Here is a 15,270-nt window from a genome sequence, read left to right as displayed (position 1 = left end):
TTACAGACAGCGGCCGGAATTGAACCTGGGTCGCTGGCGCTGTAAAGCGTTACACTAACCGCTACACTACCGTGCCTGCCCTACCAGCACCTGGCCTACTTTGCCTTGGCAATTCAAGTGCTTTTACAGATAATTCTTAAATGCGGTGAGACTCTCTGCCTCGACCGCCCCCTCAGGCAGTTCGTTCCAGATACCAACCACCCTGTGGGTGAAAAAGCATTCTTCACTGATAATCATTAACATCCTGGGTCCTGAGTCAGCCAGCAAGCTTTGGGTCTAATAGGAAGACCCCCTGAGTTAATATTATCCACTCGAGTCTCCCTGGACTTTTCAGAAAGACTTTATACCAATCCCATCCCTTTATCAACAGTCTAATCATAGGAGGAAGGCTCACCTTGACTGCTGTTGAAATCTTCCTCTCAGATTGTTTCACCAGGACATAGAAAATCTTTCTGCTGCGTACAGGACTGGTGGGAAGTGTGGGGTTATGCACTTTAGTAGGAAGAACAAAGGTGTAGACTGTTTTCTAAACGGGGAGAGAATTCAGAAATTGGAGGTGCAAGGGGACTTTGGAGTCCTAGTGCAGGATTCCCTGAAGGTTAACTTGCAGGTTGAGCTGGCAGTGAGGAAGGCAAATGCCATGTTAGCATTCATTTCGAGAGGCCTAGAATATAAAAGCAAGGATGTACTGCTGAGGCTTTATAAGGCATTGGTCAGACCGCATTTGGAATATCATGAACAATTTTAGACGCTTATCTAACGAAAGATGTGCTGGCCCTGGAGACGGTCCAGAGGAGGTTCACAAGACTGACCCCGGGAACAAAAGGGTTAATGTATGGGGAGCGTTTGATGGCTCTGGGCCTGTACGCGATGGAGTTCAGGAGGGTAGGTGGGTGTGGGGGAATCTCATTGAAACCTACCGGATACTGAAAGGCCTGGACAAGGTGGACGTGGAGAGGGTGTTTCCATCAGTGGGAGAGTCTGGGATCCGAGGGCACAGCCTCAGAATAAAGGGACGTCCCTTTAGAACTGAGATGAGGAGGAATTTCTTCAGCCAGAGGGCGGTGAATCTGTGGAATTCGTTGCCACTGAGGGCTGTGGAGGCCAATTCATTGTGTCTATTTAAGGCAGAGATTGATCGGTTCTTGATTGGTGGGGGGGGGGTTTAAGGGGTACGGGGAGAAGGCAGGAGAATGGGGTTGAGAACAAAAATCAGCCATGATTGAATGATGGAGCAGATTTGATGGGCCGAATGGCCTAATTCTGCTCCTATACCTTTTGGTCTTATAACTTGACAGAACAGTGTCTGCTAAGAGCAAACATCAGGCGACCCAATGTTTATTCTTTTCAAAGGTCAATGGAAATATTTGAACAGGTAAGATCTCCTGTGTAGGCTTGATGTTGAAGGCAGATAAATGTTCTGCTGTGTTTGAAGATTAATCTGGGACACCAACCTCTCTGTTTCTCCCTTCACCTGCCAATCAATGAAGTGGTGTCCTGTTTTTAATTCTGATCCCCTCCATTCCGTGCGTGTCCCTGCTAACTTGGGGTTCCTGAACTGTTTCTCTGCAGGGCACGTTTCTGGTGATCCAAGCCGTCGCCAAAGCTCTGATCGCCAGTGGGACCAAGGGGGGCTCCATTGTCAACCTGGGCAGCATTGTGGGTAAGGTACGGACAGACAGCACAGTGGGAAGGGTTTGGATTTGCCACCTTTGGCCTGTCTGTGACCAGGGAGGGAATGGGAGCTGCTGCAGGAAGGCACAACACGTGACCCTCCAGGGTAGAGGTTTCCAAAGGTTTCCGATACCCCAGTGTGCAGGGGTTTGTCCTAATCTCCTGAATGGCCTAATCCATTCTTCTCAAACTTTGGCCCCTGGTCCAAGACTTGTCGGTTGGGAAACATCCTCTCTGCATCCATCCCGTCAGGTCATAGAGTCACACAGCACGGAAACAGGCCCTTCGGCCCAACTCATCCATGCTGACCGAAGTGCTCATCTAAGATCGTCCCATTTGTCTTGTCATTATATTGTCACCGTGCCTCGTACGTGTTTCATATTCCAAATTTTGCATTTAATTAACTAATTGTTGAGCTAACATTCAAATTCCCATTCCTTTAAGAACTTTGTAAGCTTTGATTAGATCTCCTGTCGTTCCTCTAACCTTCAAAGAATACCGTCCCCCCACCTGGGGGTCGACTCGATCTCAGGTCAACAGCAAACCTGCCACCCTGGAGTCAGCCTCATGAATCTTCGCTGTATCGCCGGCACGTCCTTCCTTAGGTATGGGGACCAAAACTCCAGATGTGCTCTTACCAAGGCCCTACACAATTGCAATCAGACTTCCTTACTCCTGTAATCAAATCCTTTTGGAATGAAGTTGCCTCCCTAAGCTAGTTGCTTGCATTTGGCCCATATCCCATTAAACCTTCCCTATCCATGTAAATGCTTTTTAAATGTTGTAACTGTACCCACCTCCGCCACTTCTTCTGGCAGCTCATTCCACACACCCACCACCCTCTGTGTGAAAACCTTGTCCCTCAGGTCCCCTTTAAATCTTCCCCCTCTCACTTTAAACCGGTGCCTTAGACTCCCCAACCCTGGGGAAAAGACTGTGACCCGTCCACCTTATCCATGCCCCTCATGATTTTATAAACCTCTATAAGATCACTTCTGGGATGAAGAGTTGGTCGTATGAGGTGAGATTAAGCAGACAAGACCTACCCTCTGGAGTTTGCATACAAAATTCTTACAGGGCTTGACGGGGCAGGGGTGGGGTTGGTGATCTCCCTGTGGTTTCCAGAACCAGGGATCACACCCCGAAAACGCAGCCGTTCGTGGGGAGAAATATCTTCAGCCCAGAACATAGAACAGTACAGCACAATACAGGCCCTTTGGCCCACAACGTTGTGCCGACCTTTAAACCTCGCCTAAGACTATCTAACCCCTTCTTCCCACATATCCCTCTATTTTAAATTCCTCCATATGCTTATCTAGCGATCTCTTGAATTTGACCAATGTACCTGCCTCCACCACCACCCCAGGCAGCGCATTCCATGCCCCAACCACTCTCTGGGTGAAAAACCTCCCTCTGATATCTCCCTTGAACTTCCCACCCATTACTTTAAAGCCATGCCCTCTTGTACTGAGTATTGGTGCCCTGGGAAAGAGGCGCTGGGGCTGTCCACTCTATCTATTCCTCGCAGAGGGCAGTGAGTGTGTGGACGTCTCGGCTGGAAGAGACGACGGAGACTCCGACCAGTGCAGGAACTGAAGGACCATCTGTTGCTTCAGTGCCTTGTGCTCGTTGTCCGGATGGAGGGCCACGGGGCTCTCTGGAAACAAGTGCTCCAGCCCGCAGTCTGTGGTTCAGTATGGGCACAGGAAGGAATGCTTCACACAGACTGCTTGTTTGAGCCAGGCAGTGCCTTAGACTGCGTCTGTAGGGGAGGGGTGTTGGAGTGGTGGGGGTGGGGTGGGGTGGGGAGGGGGATTCACTCCCTTCTGAGAAGATTAACAACGGCTTTGCTGTACCATGTCAGGTTGGAAACTTGGGACAGGCAAATTACACGGCGTCGAAAGCTGGAGTGATGGCCCTGACGAAGACCAGCGCCAAAGAGCTGGCCAGGTACTGTGTGCGTGCGTGAGTGTGCGCGCGTATGCGTTCTTGTCCCCTCTGCCCCTCCCCTGCCCTGTCTTCACATTCCTTTCCCTCCAGTCCACACCAGACCCCCACACACTTCCCTCCGCCCCTGTCTGTTAGGTCGGGGGGTGGGGGGGCAACTTGGTCGGCACGGACGAGTTGGGCCGAAGGGCCTGTTTCCCTCTGTATACCTCTGTGACTCCCCCTCTAGCCAGCTGAAACCATTCACTGCCGGCTCTGCTCGGACCTGAGCAGCACCAATGGGACCTGTTCTTCACTGCAGACCACCTCGGATCGCCCTAAGTATGAAATGGCAGACGTGGAGGCTGGAGCAGACCACCCGTTCCCAGCCCTGTATCGCACGGGCCCGCACTTGCCTCCACTGCAGACATTTGCTATCGTTCAGTGGGCAGACCCCTCACCCCCCAGGTCAGAAGGTTCTGAGTTCAGGATCCACAAATATCCATTACTGAGGGGCACAGAGTTAGAAACATAGAAACCCTACAGCACATACAGGCCCTTCGGCCCACAAAGCTGTGCCGAACATGTCCCTACCCTAGAAATTACTAGGCTTACCCATAGCCCTCTATTTTACTCAGCTCCATGTACCTATCTAACAGTCTCTTAAAAGACCCTATTGTATCCGCCTCCACCACCGTTGCCGGCAGCCCATTCCCCGCACTCACCACTCTGAGTAAAAAACTTACCCCTGACATCTCCTCTATACCTACTCCCCAGCACCTTAAACCTATGTCCTCTTGTGGCCACCATTTCAGCCCTGGGGAAAAGCCTCTGACTATCCACCCGATCAATGCCTCTCATCATCTTATACACCTCTATCAGGTCCCCCCTCATCCTCAGTCTCTCCAAGGAGAAAAGGGCGAGTTCCCTCAACCTGCTTTCATAAGGAATGATCCGCATTCCAGGCAGCATCCTTGTAAATCTCCTCTGCACCCTCTCTATGGCTTCCACATCCTGTAGTGAGGCGACCAGAACTGAGCACAGTATTCCAAGTGGGGTCTGACCAGGGTCCTATATAGCTGCAACAATACCTCTCGGCTCCTAAGTTCAATTCCCCGATTGATGAAGGACAATACACCATATGCCTTCTTAACCACAGAGTCAACCTGTGCAGCTGCTTTGAGCATCCTATGGACTCGGACCCCAAGATCCCTCTGATCCTCCACACTGCCAAGAGTCCTACCATTAATACTATATTCTGCCATCATATTTGACTTACCAAAATGAACCACTTCACACTTATCTGGGTTGGGTTGTTGGAAGTGTCACTTTAACATTGAGATCTGCCGTCAAATCCGCCCTCGTCACCCCCCTCACAAGGCAACAACATGACATCCGTGCCACCCTTCTGGTTTATCTCCCTAAAGCCCCCGCCCAGAGTTCCACGGTTGTGAATCCCTCGATTAGGTGTACTGCCCCTCACCGCTGTCCTGCCGCAATCCTAATACATCTTCAGCAAGGTCGCCCCTCCTCCTTCTAGACCTGCCTATAACCTTTGACGTGGGTGATCAGTTGTTGGGCCATGCCCATACCCGACTCCATGCTGTCCATTCAGTCCCTGCACAGACCATCCTTTCCTGCTTCCATTTCTGTGCTCTGTTGGCAGTTCCCAAGGATTTTCTCCATAGCTCCCTACTTCTTGTTGAGTACTTCCCCGCAGTGACGTTGTCCGAAAACGTGTCACCTTCCCACTGATGGCGCTTATCGCCGCCTCATTGCCTCCTCTCCTGACCTCGTCACGGTCTCCCGGCTCTCACCTGCCTCGTTCAACATGAATCCCCCACCCGACCACCCCCCACCCGACCACCCCCCACCCAGCTAAATGTAGTGAAAACCCCAAAGCAGCGGTGTCCATTCTGTGCGACAGTTCCCCAGCCCTATCCCCCTTGGTGGCTTCTGTCAGGGAGTTATGCAGCACGGAAACTGGCCCTTCAGCCCAACTAGTCCCATGCAGGGTATCTATTGAAGCCAGTCCCATTTGCCTGCGTTGGCCCACACCCCCCTCCAAACCGTTCCCATCCATGTACCTGTACAAATGTGTCTTAAATGTTGTAATTGTACCCGCCTCTCCCACTTCCTCTGGCAGCTCGTTGCACACACCCACCACCCTCTGTGTGAAAAACTTGCCCCTCAGGGGTCCCCTTCAAATTGTTCCCCTCCCACCTCAAACCCGTGCCCTCAGGTTTTAGACAGTGACTATCTACCTTATCTATGCCCCTTCATGAAGCAATAAACCTCTATAAGGTCACCCCTCAGCCTCCTTCGCTCCAGGGAAAACAGTCCCAGCCTGTCCACCTTCTGGTCCCAGCAGCATCCTGGTGGGCCTCTTCCGCGCCACATAATCACAGAATGCACCGGGGTGATTCGCCCAGGCGACAACAACACCTCCCAGTCCTGCAACCTGTAACGCCCAGACAGCCGAGGGGGGCGGGGGTTCACGCCTCCAAGTTGTGGGCCGACCTGACGTGGACGAATTTTGCCTTCCATCGCCGGGGCTGGACCTAAATTCTCCAGCTCCCTCCCCTACAGCATCGCGGGGGGTGCCTTCACCCGAGGGACTGCAGCGGTTCGTGAAGGTGACTCACCGACCACCACCTCCGGGGTAATCAGGGATGAGCACTAATCACTGGCCTTGGGCGTGCTGTCCGGATTCGGAAATGGGATCAAAGTAACGTCTACTCTCCCTCCGAGCATCTGCTGCTCAAACTCTCACCCATACCTTTTCTACATTCTGACTTGACGATTGCAAATCATACGGCCCAGCCCCCATCCTCCCGTCCACACTAACGAGCTTTGCAGCCGGTATCTTAACGCAACCCCTACTCCCTGCGTTCCCCCTGCTCTCTCTCTCACTCTTTCTTGCTCTCTCTCGCTCTCTCTCTCTCACACTCTCTCTCACACTGTCTCTCTCTCACACTCTCTCTCTGTCCCCCTCTCTCTCTCGCTCTCTCTCTCACACTCTCTCTCACACTGTCTCTCTCTCACATTCTCTCTCTCTCCCCCTCTCTCCCCCCCTCTCGCTCTCTCTCTCACACTCTCTCTCACACTCTCTCTCTCTCCCCCTCTCCCCCTCTCTCTCTCGCTCTCTCTCTCTCACACTCTCTCTCACACTCTCTCTCTCTCCCCTCTCTCTCCCCCCTCGCTCCCTCTCCCTCACACTCTCCCTCACACTCTCTCTCTCCCCCTCTCTCTCCCCCTCTCTCTCGCTCTCTCTCTCACACTCTCTCTCACACTGTCTCTCTCTCACACTCTCTCTCTCTCCCCCCCTCTCTCTCTCACACTGTCTCTCACACTCTCTCTCTCTCTCCCCCCCCTCTCTCTGTCTCTCTCTCTCTCTCTCTGTCTCTCCCTCTGTCTCCACCCCCCCCACCCCCTTCCAATCCACCCCCCCCCCCCCCCCCCCCCCCCAGGTCCTCCCACTTTGGTTCCCTTCCCCTCCCCTCCAGCTCTCCATTGCCCACTTTCACGCCCTCCCACTCCTGGTTCAATCCGCCCACTACCTGCCTTCACCCCCCCTCCCCTGATGGTTCCCACTCTCACCCTCCTGACTTGTCAGAGTCCAGCACGGGAGCCTTTGTGTTGCTGCTCATCTCCCTGCCGTCCCTGCCTCTGCCTCCAGCTTCTCTCCCCCCAGCTGTCTCCCATCTTCCCGTCGGCCTTCACCCCTCCTTGGTCCACCCGTCACCCCCCGGGACCCTGTCTCACCCCTCCCCCTCTCTGGATACCGGCTCTCTCCCCCCCTCTCCACTCTCAGTCCTGATGCAGGGTCTCGACCTGAAACGTGGACGATTCCTCTTTCCCCCACGGATGCTGCCTCAACCCGCTGAGTTCCTCCAGCAGATCGTTGTTTGATCCGGACATGCCCCATGCCTGTCCACGCTGCACCCCTCGCTCAGTGAACTCCACTGGCTCCCGCTTAAGCAAGGCCTCCCTTTTAAAATTCCTGAACCTGTTCTCAAGCCCCCTCTTTGCCTCGTCCTCTCTTCCCACCACCACGATACTACCATGGGTCCAACCACGTAGGTGCCACAGCCAAGAAAGCTCACCAGCACCTCTACTTCCCAGGAGGCTAAAGAAATTTGGCATGACCCTTTTGACCCTCACCAATTTTTATCAGTGCACCATAGAAAGCATCCTATCTGGATGCATCACGGCTTGGTAGGGCAACTGCTCTGCCCTTGACTACAAGAAACTGCAGAGAGTTGTGGGCACAGCTCAGGACATCACGGAAACCAGCCTCCCCTCCATGGACCATGTCTAGACCTCTTGCTGCCTCAGTAAAGCAGCCAGCATAATCAAAGCCCCCACCAACCCTGGACATTGTCTCTTCTCCCCTCTCCCATCAGGTAGAAGATACAAAGCCTGAAAGCACATACCACCAGGCTCAAGGACAGCTTCTATCCCGCTGTTTTAGACTGTTGAACGGTTCCCTAGTACGATAAGTGGGCTCTTGACCTCACAACCTACCTTGCACCTTATTGCCTGCCTGCACTGCATTTCTCTGTAACTGTTACACTTTATTCTGCATTCTGTTATTGTTTTCCCTTGTACTACCTCAATGCACTGATGTTGTGAAAAGATCTGTATGGATGGCATGCAAAACAAAGTTTTTCACTGTACCTTGGTGCAGGTGACAATATTAAACCAATAAACAGTTTATCTCAGTGACCCCATGCCCACCTCACGCTGGAAGTCCACAATCACTGTCTCTGCCCTGCAGGTTCGGCATCAGGTGCAACGCCATCCTCCCGGGCTTCATTGACACACCGATGGCAGCCAAGGTGCCCCCGAAGATACTGGAAACAGGTAAGGCCCGTGCGGGTTACAGCAGGTCCAGCCCGGGTTCCCCAGACACACGGGACATGGTCCCACGGACACTCACACGGGACACGGGTTGTCATGGGCAGTACGGGAGGGTGCGGCTGCTCACCCCCTCAGAATGGCCCTCATCCCTCCCTATCCCCACCTCGTGTTTGGCTCCATCTAGATTCCCGGTGGATGCCTTCCTTCTTGCAGAGTGCTCTCTCAACATTTGGGGGAAAGGTCTAATCTTGATTCGACACAGACACAGCAGGATGTCAGTAAGTGATTCTGATCGGTAATCCTTCACCTTGTCCGTCCTTTACCTGAAGCTTTGCAACCAGCATAGCCGGGAGGTGTAGTTAACACTCAGACACTGTAATCTGTTCCTGTGACCACAAGAACAAGCTTTCCTTTCCTGTGTGAGTCGCTGGCCACAGACGGTTAGTATTTGTGAGTGTCAGAATGTAACGTGCAGCAAGGGGTGTGTGGACCGTGATGTGTTTAGTCTGGTGTCGGTGGTCGACTGAGTCATTTATAGTTTAACAGACTGTGTCGGTTACAAGTTACTGATCTGACTTGTCTGTGAGCAAGGCCTCAGCCTCTCTGACACCTTCCCCCTTGACATTAATACGGAAAGGCAGTGCAAACATTTACAGCAGGGAGCACAGATTCTTGTGAGTTAATTAGTTCATTTGCCTTGGCGTTGCTCCCAGGAAGTTAACCAGCTGACCTAGTTTGCTCAATGACTCTCACTGCGAACAGTGTTGACGAACAGGTTGTCCATGTCCGCCTGTACTGTACAGTGACACCCTCGGGAACAGGTGGAAATTGGGGGACCAGGGTATTTGCTGTTTCTGGCGCATAATTCCGTTCTACAGCACGGAAACAGGCCCTTCGGCCCAACTGGTCCATGCCGACCAAGGTGCCTTTCTGAGCTGGTCCCATTTGCCTGCATTTGGCCCATATCCCTCGAAACTTTTCCTATCCATGTACCTGTCTTTCAAATGTTGTATAGTACCTGCCTCAACCACTTCCACTGGCAGCTCGTTCCACACACCCCCACCACCTGTGTGCGGAGAACTTGTCCCTCTTAAATCTTTCCCCTCTCTCCTTAAATCTATACCCTCTGGCTTTAGGTTGTCCTACCCTGGAAAAAAAAGTCTGTGACCTTTCACCTTATCGCCTGCCCCTCATGATTTTATTGAACCTCCATAAAGGTCACCCCTCAGTCTCCATCGCCCCAGGGAAAAATGGTCCCAGCCCATCCAGTCTCTCCTTATAACTGGAGCCCTCCGATCCTGGTAACATCAGTGTGAGTCCTTCCTTCACCCTGTCTAGCCTTCTTACATTCTTCCTACGGCTGGGTGACCAGAGCTGCACACGATACTCCGAGTGCGGCCTCACCAATGTCTCGTCCAGCTGTAAGTGACTTGCTGACTCTTATACACAGTAATCCCCACCCCCCTTCCCCACGACCCCCCCATCCTCACAATCCCCCTACCCCACAACCCCCCTTCCTCACAACCCCCCCCACCATGTTCTTCTCTTCTTCCCTTTCCTAGCCTCTCTCTCTTTTTTCTACCCCCTTTTTCTCCCTCCCTCTCCTCACCTTTGACCCATCCCCTGGTGGATCTGCTCTCCCCTCCTCCCCCGCCACCAGCCCATCACTATCCCTTACCTGCATTTACCTGTCAGCACCCTGCGCCCACCCCGCCTCCCCTCTTTTGTCCACCTATCGCTGCTGTGTTATATATCGGGCTTCCCCTTTTCCTATCTTCAGTCCTGAAGAAGGGTCCCGACCCGAAACGTTGACCCACCTGCTTTTCTCCGCGGATGCTGCCTGGCCTGCTGAGTTCCTCCAGCGTCGGCGTGTTTTTCACCTCGATTCCAGCCTCTGCGGTCCTTTGTTTCTCTGTTATACACAGTGCCCCTGACAGGTGAAGGCAAGTCTACCAAACATTGTCTTCACCGCCCTGTGTCGCCACTTGCAAACCTACGTCTCTCTGTTCAACGGCACTCCCCAGGGCCCTGCCATTCACTGTGTAAGTCCTGCCCTGGTTTAACGGCCCAAAATGTATCACCTTGCACGTATCTGAGTTAAATTCCAGCTGTCGTTCCTTGGCCCACTTACCCAGTTGATCCAGATGCTGTTGTAACCTTAGCCGACCTTCTCTCCGTCCACTACACCACTGATTTTGGTGTCATCCACAAACTTACTAACTGTGCCACCTACGTTTTCATGCAAATCATTCATGGACGTGATGAACAATTCCTCTCTTCTGTCCAAGGTTTTGCAGCTGGTGCCCATGGGACGATTGGGAGATCCTTCCGGTGAGTACGGCCCTTACTACAGTCGCTTTGTACGCAACAGCCTTTTCTTATAATTTATACAGATGACTTTGAAATCACCAAAGGAACGGTTGCTGACAGCGCAAAGGTAGACCATAAGACATAGGAGCAGAATGAGACCATTCGGCCCATCGAGTCTGCTCCACCATTCGATCGTGGCTGATTGATTTCCCCCTCTCAACCCCATTCTCCTGCCTTCTCCCCGTGGCCTTTGACGCCCTTGCTAATCAAGAAACTATCAACCCAATGACTGGCCTCCCACAGCTGTCTGTGGTAACGAATTCCATAGATTCACCACCCTCTGGCTAAAGAAATCCCTCCTCATCTCTATTCTGAAGGGATGTCCTTCTATTCTGAGGCTGTGCCCTCTGGTCCTAGGCTCCCCCACTAGGTGGGGAAGTAAATTGTGAAGAGGGGATAAGGAGGCTACAAGGGGATACAGGTGAAGTGGCTGGGCAAAGATGGAGATATAGAGTCAGGCAGCACCAAAAAGGCCCTTCGGCCCAACTTGTCCATGCCAACCCATTTGCCGAACTGAGCTAGTCCCATCTGCCTGCTTTTGGCACATCCCTCTCTAAACTTGCCCATCCCAGTAATGTGAGAAAATGTCCATTTTGGAAGGGAAAATAATAAAAAACAAATAGTGGGCTAAGTAGTGAGAGACTTCGGAGAACCGAGATGTGGAGGTGTCTGGGTGTCCTGGGACATGATTCACAAAAGGCTTGTGTGCAGGTGCAGCGAGTGACTTGGGGAACACAGGAGTAGCTTCCTGATGGGGAACGGAGGGGTATAAAGGCGTGACATCCGTGGTGGGGGCTGGGGGATCAGAGGTTGTCCAAATGGTGGAGGGCATGCGAGGTGTCCTGCATGTAGGTGGGAAGGGACTCTGGACAGGAGGAGACAGGATGGAGTCTACGTATGTAGCAGGTAAGTAATTGGGAAAGCAAGCAATGCTGTTGTTTACTGTTAAGGGGATTCAATACAAAAGTAGCGAGGGTTGCAGTTATATTGGGCATTGGTGAGGACCGCATGTGGAGCACCATGTAATCCTTGGAAGCAGTTCAGAGAAGGTTTATTAGACTCCCTCGGATGCGTTGATTGCCTCATGAGGAAAGTTGGGCAGGCTGGGCTTGCATCTGGTGGAGTTCAGAAGAGTGAGAAGGGACTGGAGTAAAATGTATGCGATCCTGAGGAGTCTGGCAGTTCGGACGTGGAGAGGATGTTTCCTCTAGCGGGAGAATCTGGAACTAGGGGACAGAGAGTTACACGGAGACCGTGTTTTTAGAGATGGTCTGCAGCTTAAGGAAAGATATTTATTTGTTAGTCACATGTACATCGAAACACACAGTGAAATGCGTCTTTTTTGCATTACTGAGAATGTGCTGGGGGCAGCCCGCAAGTGTCGCCACACTTCGGCGCCAACATCAGCACGCCACAACTTCCTAACCCGTACGTCTTTGGAATGTGGGAGGAAACCGGAGCACCCGGAGGAAACCCACACAGACACGGGGAGAACGTGCAAACTCCTTACAGACAGCGGCGGGAATTGAACCCGGGTCGCTGGCGCTGTAAAGCATACGCTGACGCTACACTTACCGTGCCTGCCCAGAGAGGATGGTGGCATTCCAGTGTTGTAATGATGGAGGATATCCTAGAACCCTCTTCAAAAGAGGCCATGTGGGTGGAGACAGACAAAGGGGTGATCACTTTGTTGGGGCTCTAGTACAGGCCGCCTGAAGGTCAGCTGGAGATAAGAGGAGCAATAGGTCGGCAAATCAGAGAGGTACGAGATAATATGCTTACAGTAGTGGGGGATTTCACCTCTCCCTATCTGGGATCACTTCAGTGTGAAAGGCATTGAGTGGGTGAACAGGAGAGCCAGAACAGAGACCGTCCCACTGGAGAAGGGGCAGAACTGGACCTAGTTTGGGGAATGTAGCCAGGCTAGTGGTTGGAGTGCCTGTGGGAGAGGATTTTGGAGTAGTGACCATAACTTTGCATGGCTCAAGGGAGTTCCGGAAAGGGCATAGGGAGGTGTGGGGCTTCAGGTCGTGAATCAGGGGAGGGCAGATTTCAACATCATAAGTCAGGACTTGGCGAAAGTAGACTTGGGAGCAGCTGCAAGTGAGAGTCACTTGAAATGTGCAACAGTGGGAGTTCAGGGCCCATAAGGGGGAAAGGTATGGACAACCCCCATCCAAGGAACCCTGGATGTCAAGTGATCGATCGAAGGCCGGATAAGAGGGAAAAGTGTAAGGCTGGTGTGAAAGAGCTATAAACTGGAGGCCCAGGGGCACCAGGGGGGAGAGGGAGAACTTGAGAAAGAAATTTAAGAGGGCAACTATCACTGGTGGACAGGATTAATGAAAATTCCGAAGTGCTTTTTAAGTGTATTAAGAAGTAGTGGGGAACCAGGGAAAGAACAGTACCCGCTAGGGACCAAAGGGGCAATCTGTACTGGAGCTAGGGGATACGGGTCTTTTTTTCATCAGGTTTTCACTAAGGATGTTGTCGTTCAACAATTCAGGGAGGGGAGTGATGACATTCTAGAGCAAGTTATTCTGTATAAAGTTACTAGAAATTCGAGAGCAAGTTATTATGTTAAGAGGAGTTATTCGACATCTTAGTGGTCTTAAAGGTGGATAGATCCCCAGGGCCTGAAGAGATGTATCCCAGGCTGCTGTGGGAGGCAAGGGAGGAGATCTCTGTGGCCCTGACAGAAATCTTTTAAGTCTTCACTGGGCAGAAGTAAGACGGCAGATGAGTGGACGAGAGCAAATGTGGTCCCTTTATTCAAGAAGGGCAGCAGGGAGAAGCCAGGTAATCACGGGCCTGGACTCTAACGTCAGTGGTAGTGAAGTTACTGAAAATAATGTTGAGGGTCAGGATTCATCTACACTTGGAAAGGCAGGGATTAATCAAAGATAGTCAGTACAGTTTAGTAAGGGGAATTGTCCTCTCAAAACCAATTAGATTTTTTTGGAAGAGGTAACAAAATGTATTGATGGGGGGGGGGGTGGGGCGCGATACAGTTGATGTAGACTTCACAGAACATTACAATACAGGCCTTCAGCCCACAATGTTGTGCCAATATCAGTAAGGCCTTTGACTTGTGCAGAAGGTTACAGCCCATGGGATCCAGGACAGGCTGGCAAACTGGATCCAAAATTGGGTTGGTCATAAGAAGCAGAAGACGATGCTGCAAGGTCGGAAGCCTTTGACCGGTGGTGTACTACAGGGACTGGCTGGGACGGCTGTACGTTATCGGCTACAGGATAATATTGACGAGGCAGTGAGACAGGCAGAGCAATGGGAATTTGATCCTGGTGAGTGTGAGGTGATGGGATTTGGGAGGACTAATCAGGGTAGGACGTACACCATGAATGGGAGGGCCCCAGGGAGTACTGAGGAACAGAGGGACCTGGGTGTTCAAGTGTATGGATCCCTGAAGGTGGCAGCACATGTAGATAGTGTGAAGAAGGCCCATGGGATCATTAGCCTTCGTTGGCAGGGCTTAGAATATAAGAGCAGGGGGGTTATAGTACGATTTTACAAAACATTGGTTAGACCACATCTGGAGTACCGTGTACAGTGCTGGTCACCACACTGTGGGACGGATGAGATTATGGGGGGGGTCCCTGGTGGAGGTCTCTCTATGCGGGAGTCCTCCCCCTTTACATCGGGGACCTGCGGGGTGGAGGGTGCTGCACCGGGCCGTGCCGTGCAACCGGTTTCTGAGCCGGTTCACCGACACCCCGGCCGCCTGTCACTCTGCGGCCGGGAGGAGACGGTGTACCTTGCATACGTGGAGTGCGAGAGGCTGCGGCCCCTCTTCGCCTGTCTGAAGGGGCTGCTGCTCAAGTTCTGGCTGCACTTCAGCCCGACGCTGTTGATCTACGGTCACCCGGCACGGCGCGGGGCGGGACGCGCGGAGGATCTCCTGGTGGGTCTTGTGCTGGGCCTGGCCAAGCTGGCCATCCACGGGACGCGGCAGCGGGCGGCCGAGGGTTCCGGCCGGTCCACCTGCCTGCCCGTCTTCCGGGCTCACGTCCGGGTGCGGGTGTCCTCAGGGAGGGAGCAGGCGGTCTCCGCAGGCACCCTGGGTGAGTTCCGCGATCGGTGGGCCCCTCAGAGGATCGCGTGTGTCGTGGACGGTGAGAATGTGATTCTTATCTGAAGTGTTGCGGGTGCATTTAGCGGTTGTGAGTTAGCATTATTGCTGTAGTTCTGTAGTTTGCACTGTTTTTCTTCTGCTTTCTGCATTAGTTGCAGTGTTTCGACACTGGATGTCCTTTTGTAGTGCTTTTAGAAAATAGACGTATTAACAAAAAAGGACAGGATTGATCTGGAATTTGGAATCTGGAACATTCTGCCTGAGGGGCTGTGGAGCCAGAGACTTCGAACATTTAGGAAATATCTAGGTGAACTCTTGAATTATTGCCGCTATAGTTTGGTATA

At 52.4% G+C, this 15,270-nt stretch overlaps 1 protein-coding gene across 2 annotated transcripts in view; it reads left to right on the top strand.

The window, feature by feature from the left end:
• Positions 1–15,270, top strand: part of hsd17b8 (hydroxysteroid (17-beta) dehydrogenase 8) — a 43,625-nt gene that overhangs the window by 20,641 nt on the left and 7,714 nt on the right. The window contains exons 4-7 of one of the 2 annotated variants that reach the window (XM_052043815.1): positions 1,573–1,668; positions 3,539–3,624; positions 8,381–8,463; positions 10,750–10,794. In XM_052043815.1, the coding sequence (XP_051899775.1) occupies positions 1,573–1,668; positions 3,539–3,624; positions 8,381–8,463; positions 10,750–10,794 (310 nt within the window). The remainder of the gene's footprint in view (positions 1–1,572; positions 1,669–3,538; positions 3,625–8,380; positions 8,464–10,749; positions 10,795–15,270) is intronic. The other variant, XM_052043816.1, reaches the window with a different exon arrangement.

Source organism: Pristis pectinata, chromosome 34, assembly GCF_009764475.1.
Source record: "Pristis pectinata isolate sPriPec2 chromosome 34, sPriPec2.1.pri, whole genome shotgun sequence".
In the NCBI taxonomy this organism is placed as follows: domain Eukaryota; kingdom Metazoa; phylum Chordata; class Chondrichthyes; order Rhinopristiformes; family Pristidae; genus Pristis; species Pristis pectinata.
The sequence above is the reverse complement of the archived record's forward strand: the minus strand, read 5'-3'. Positions and strand labels throughout refer to the sequence as shown.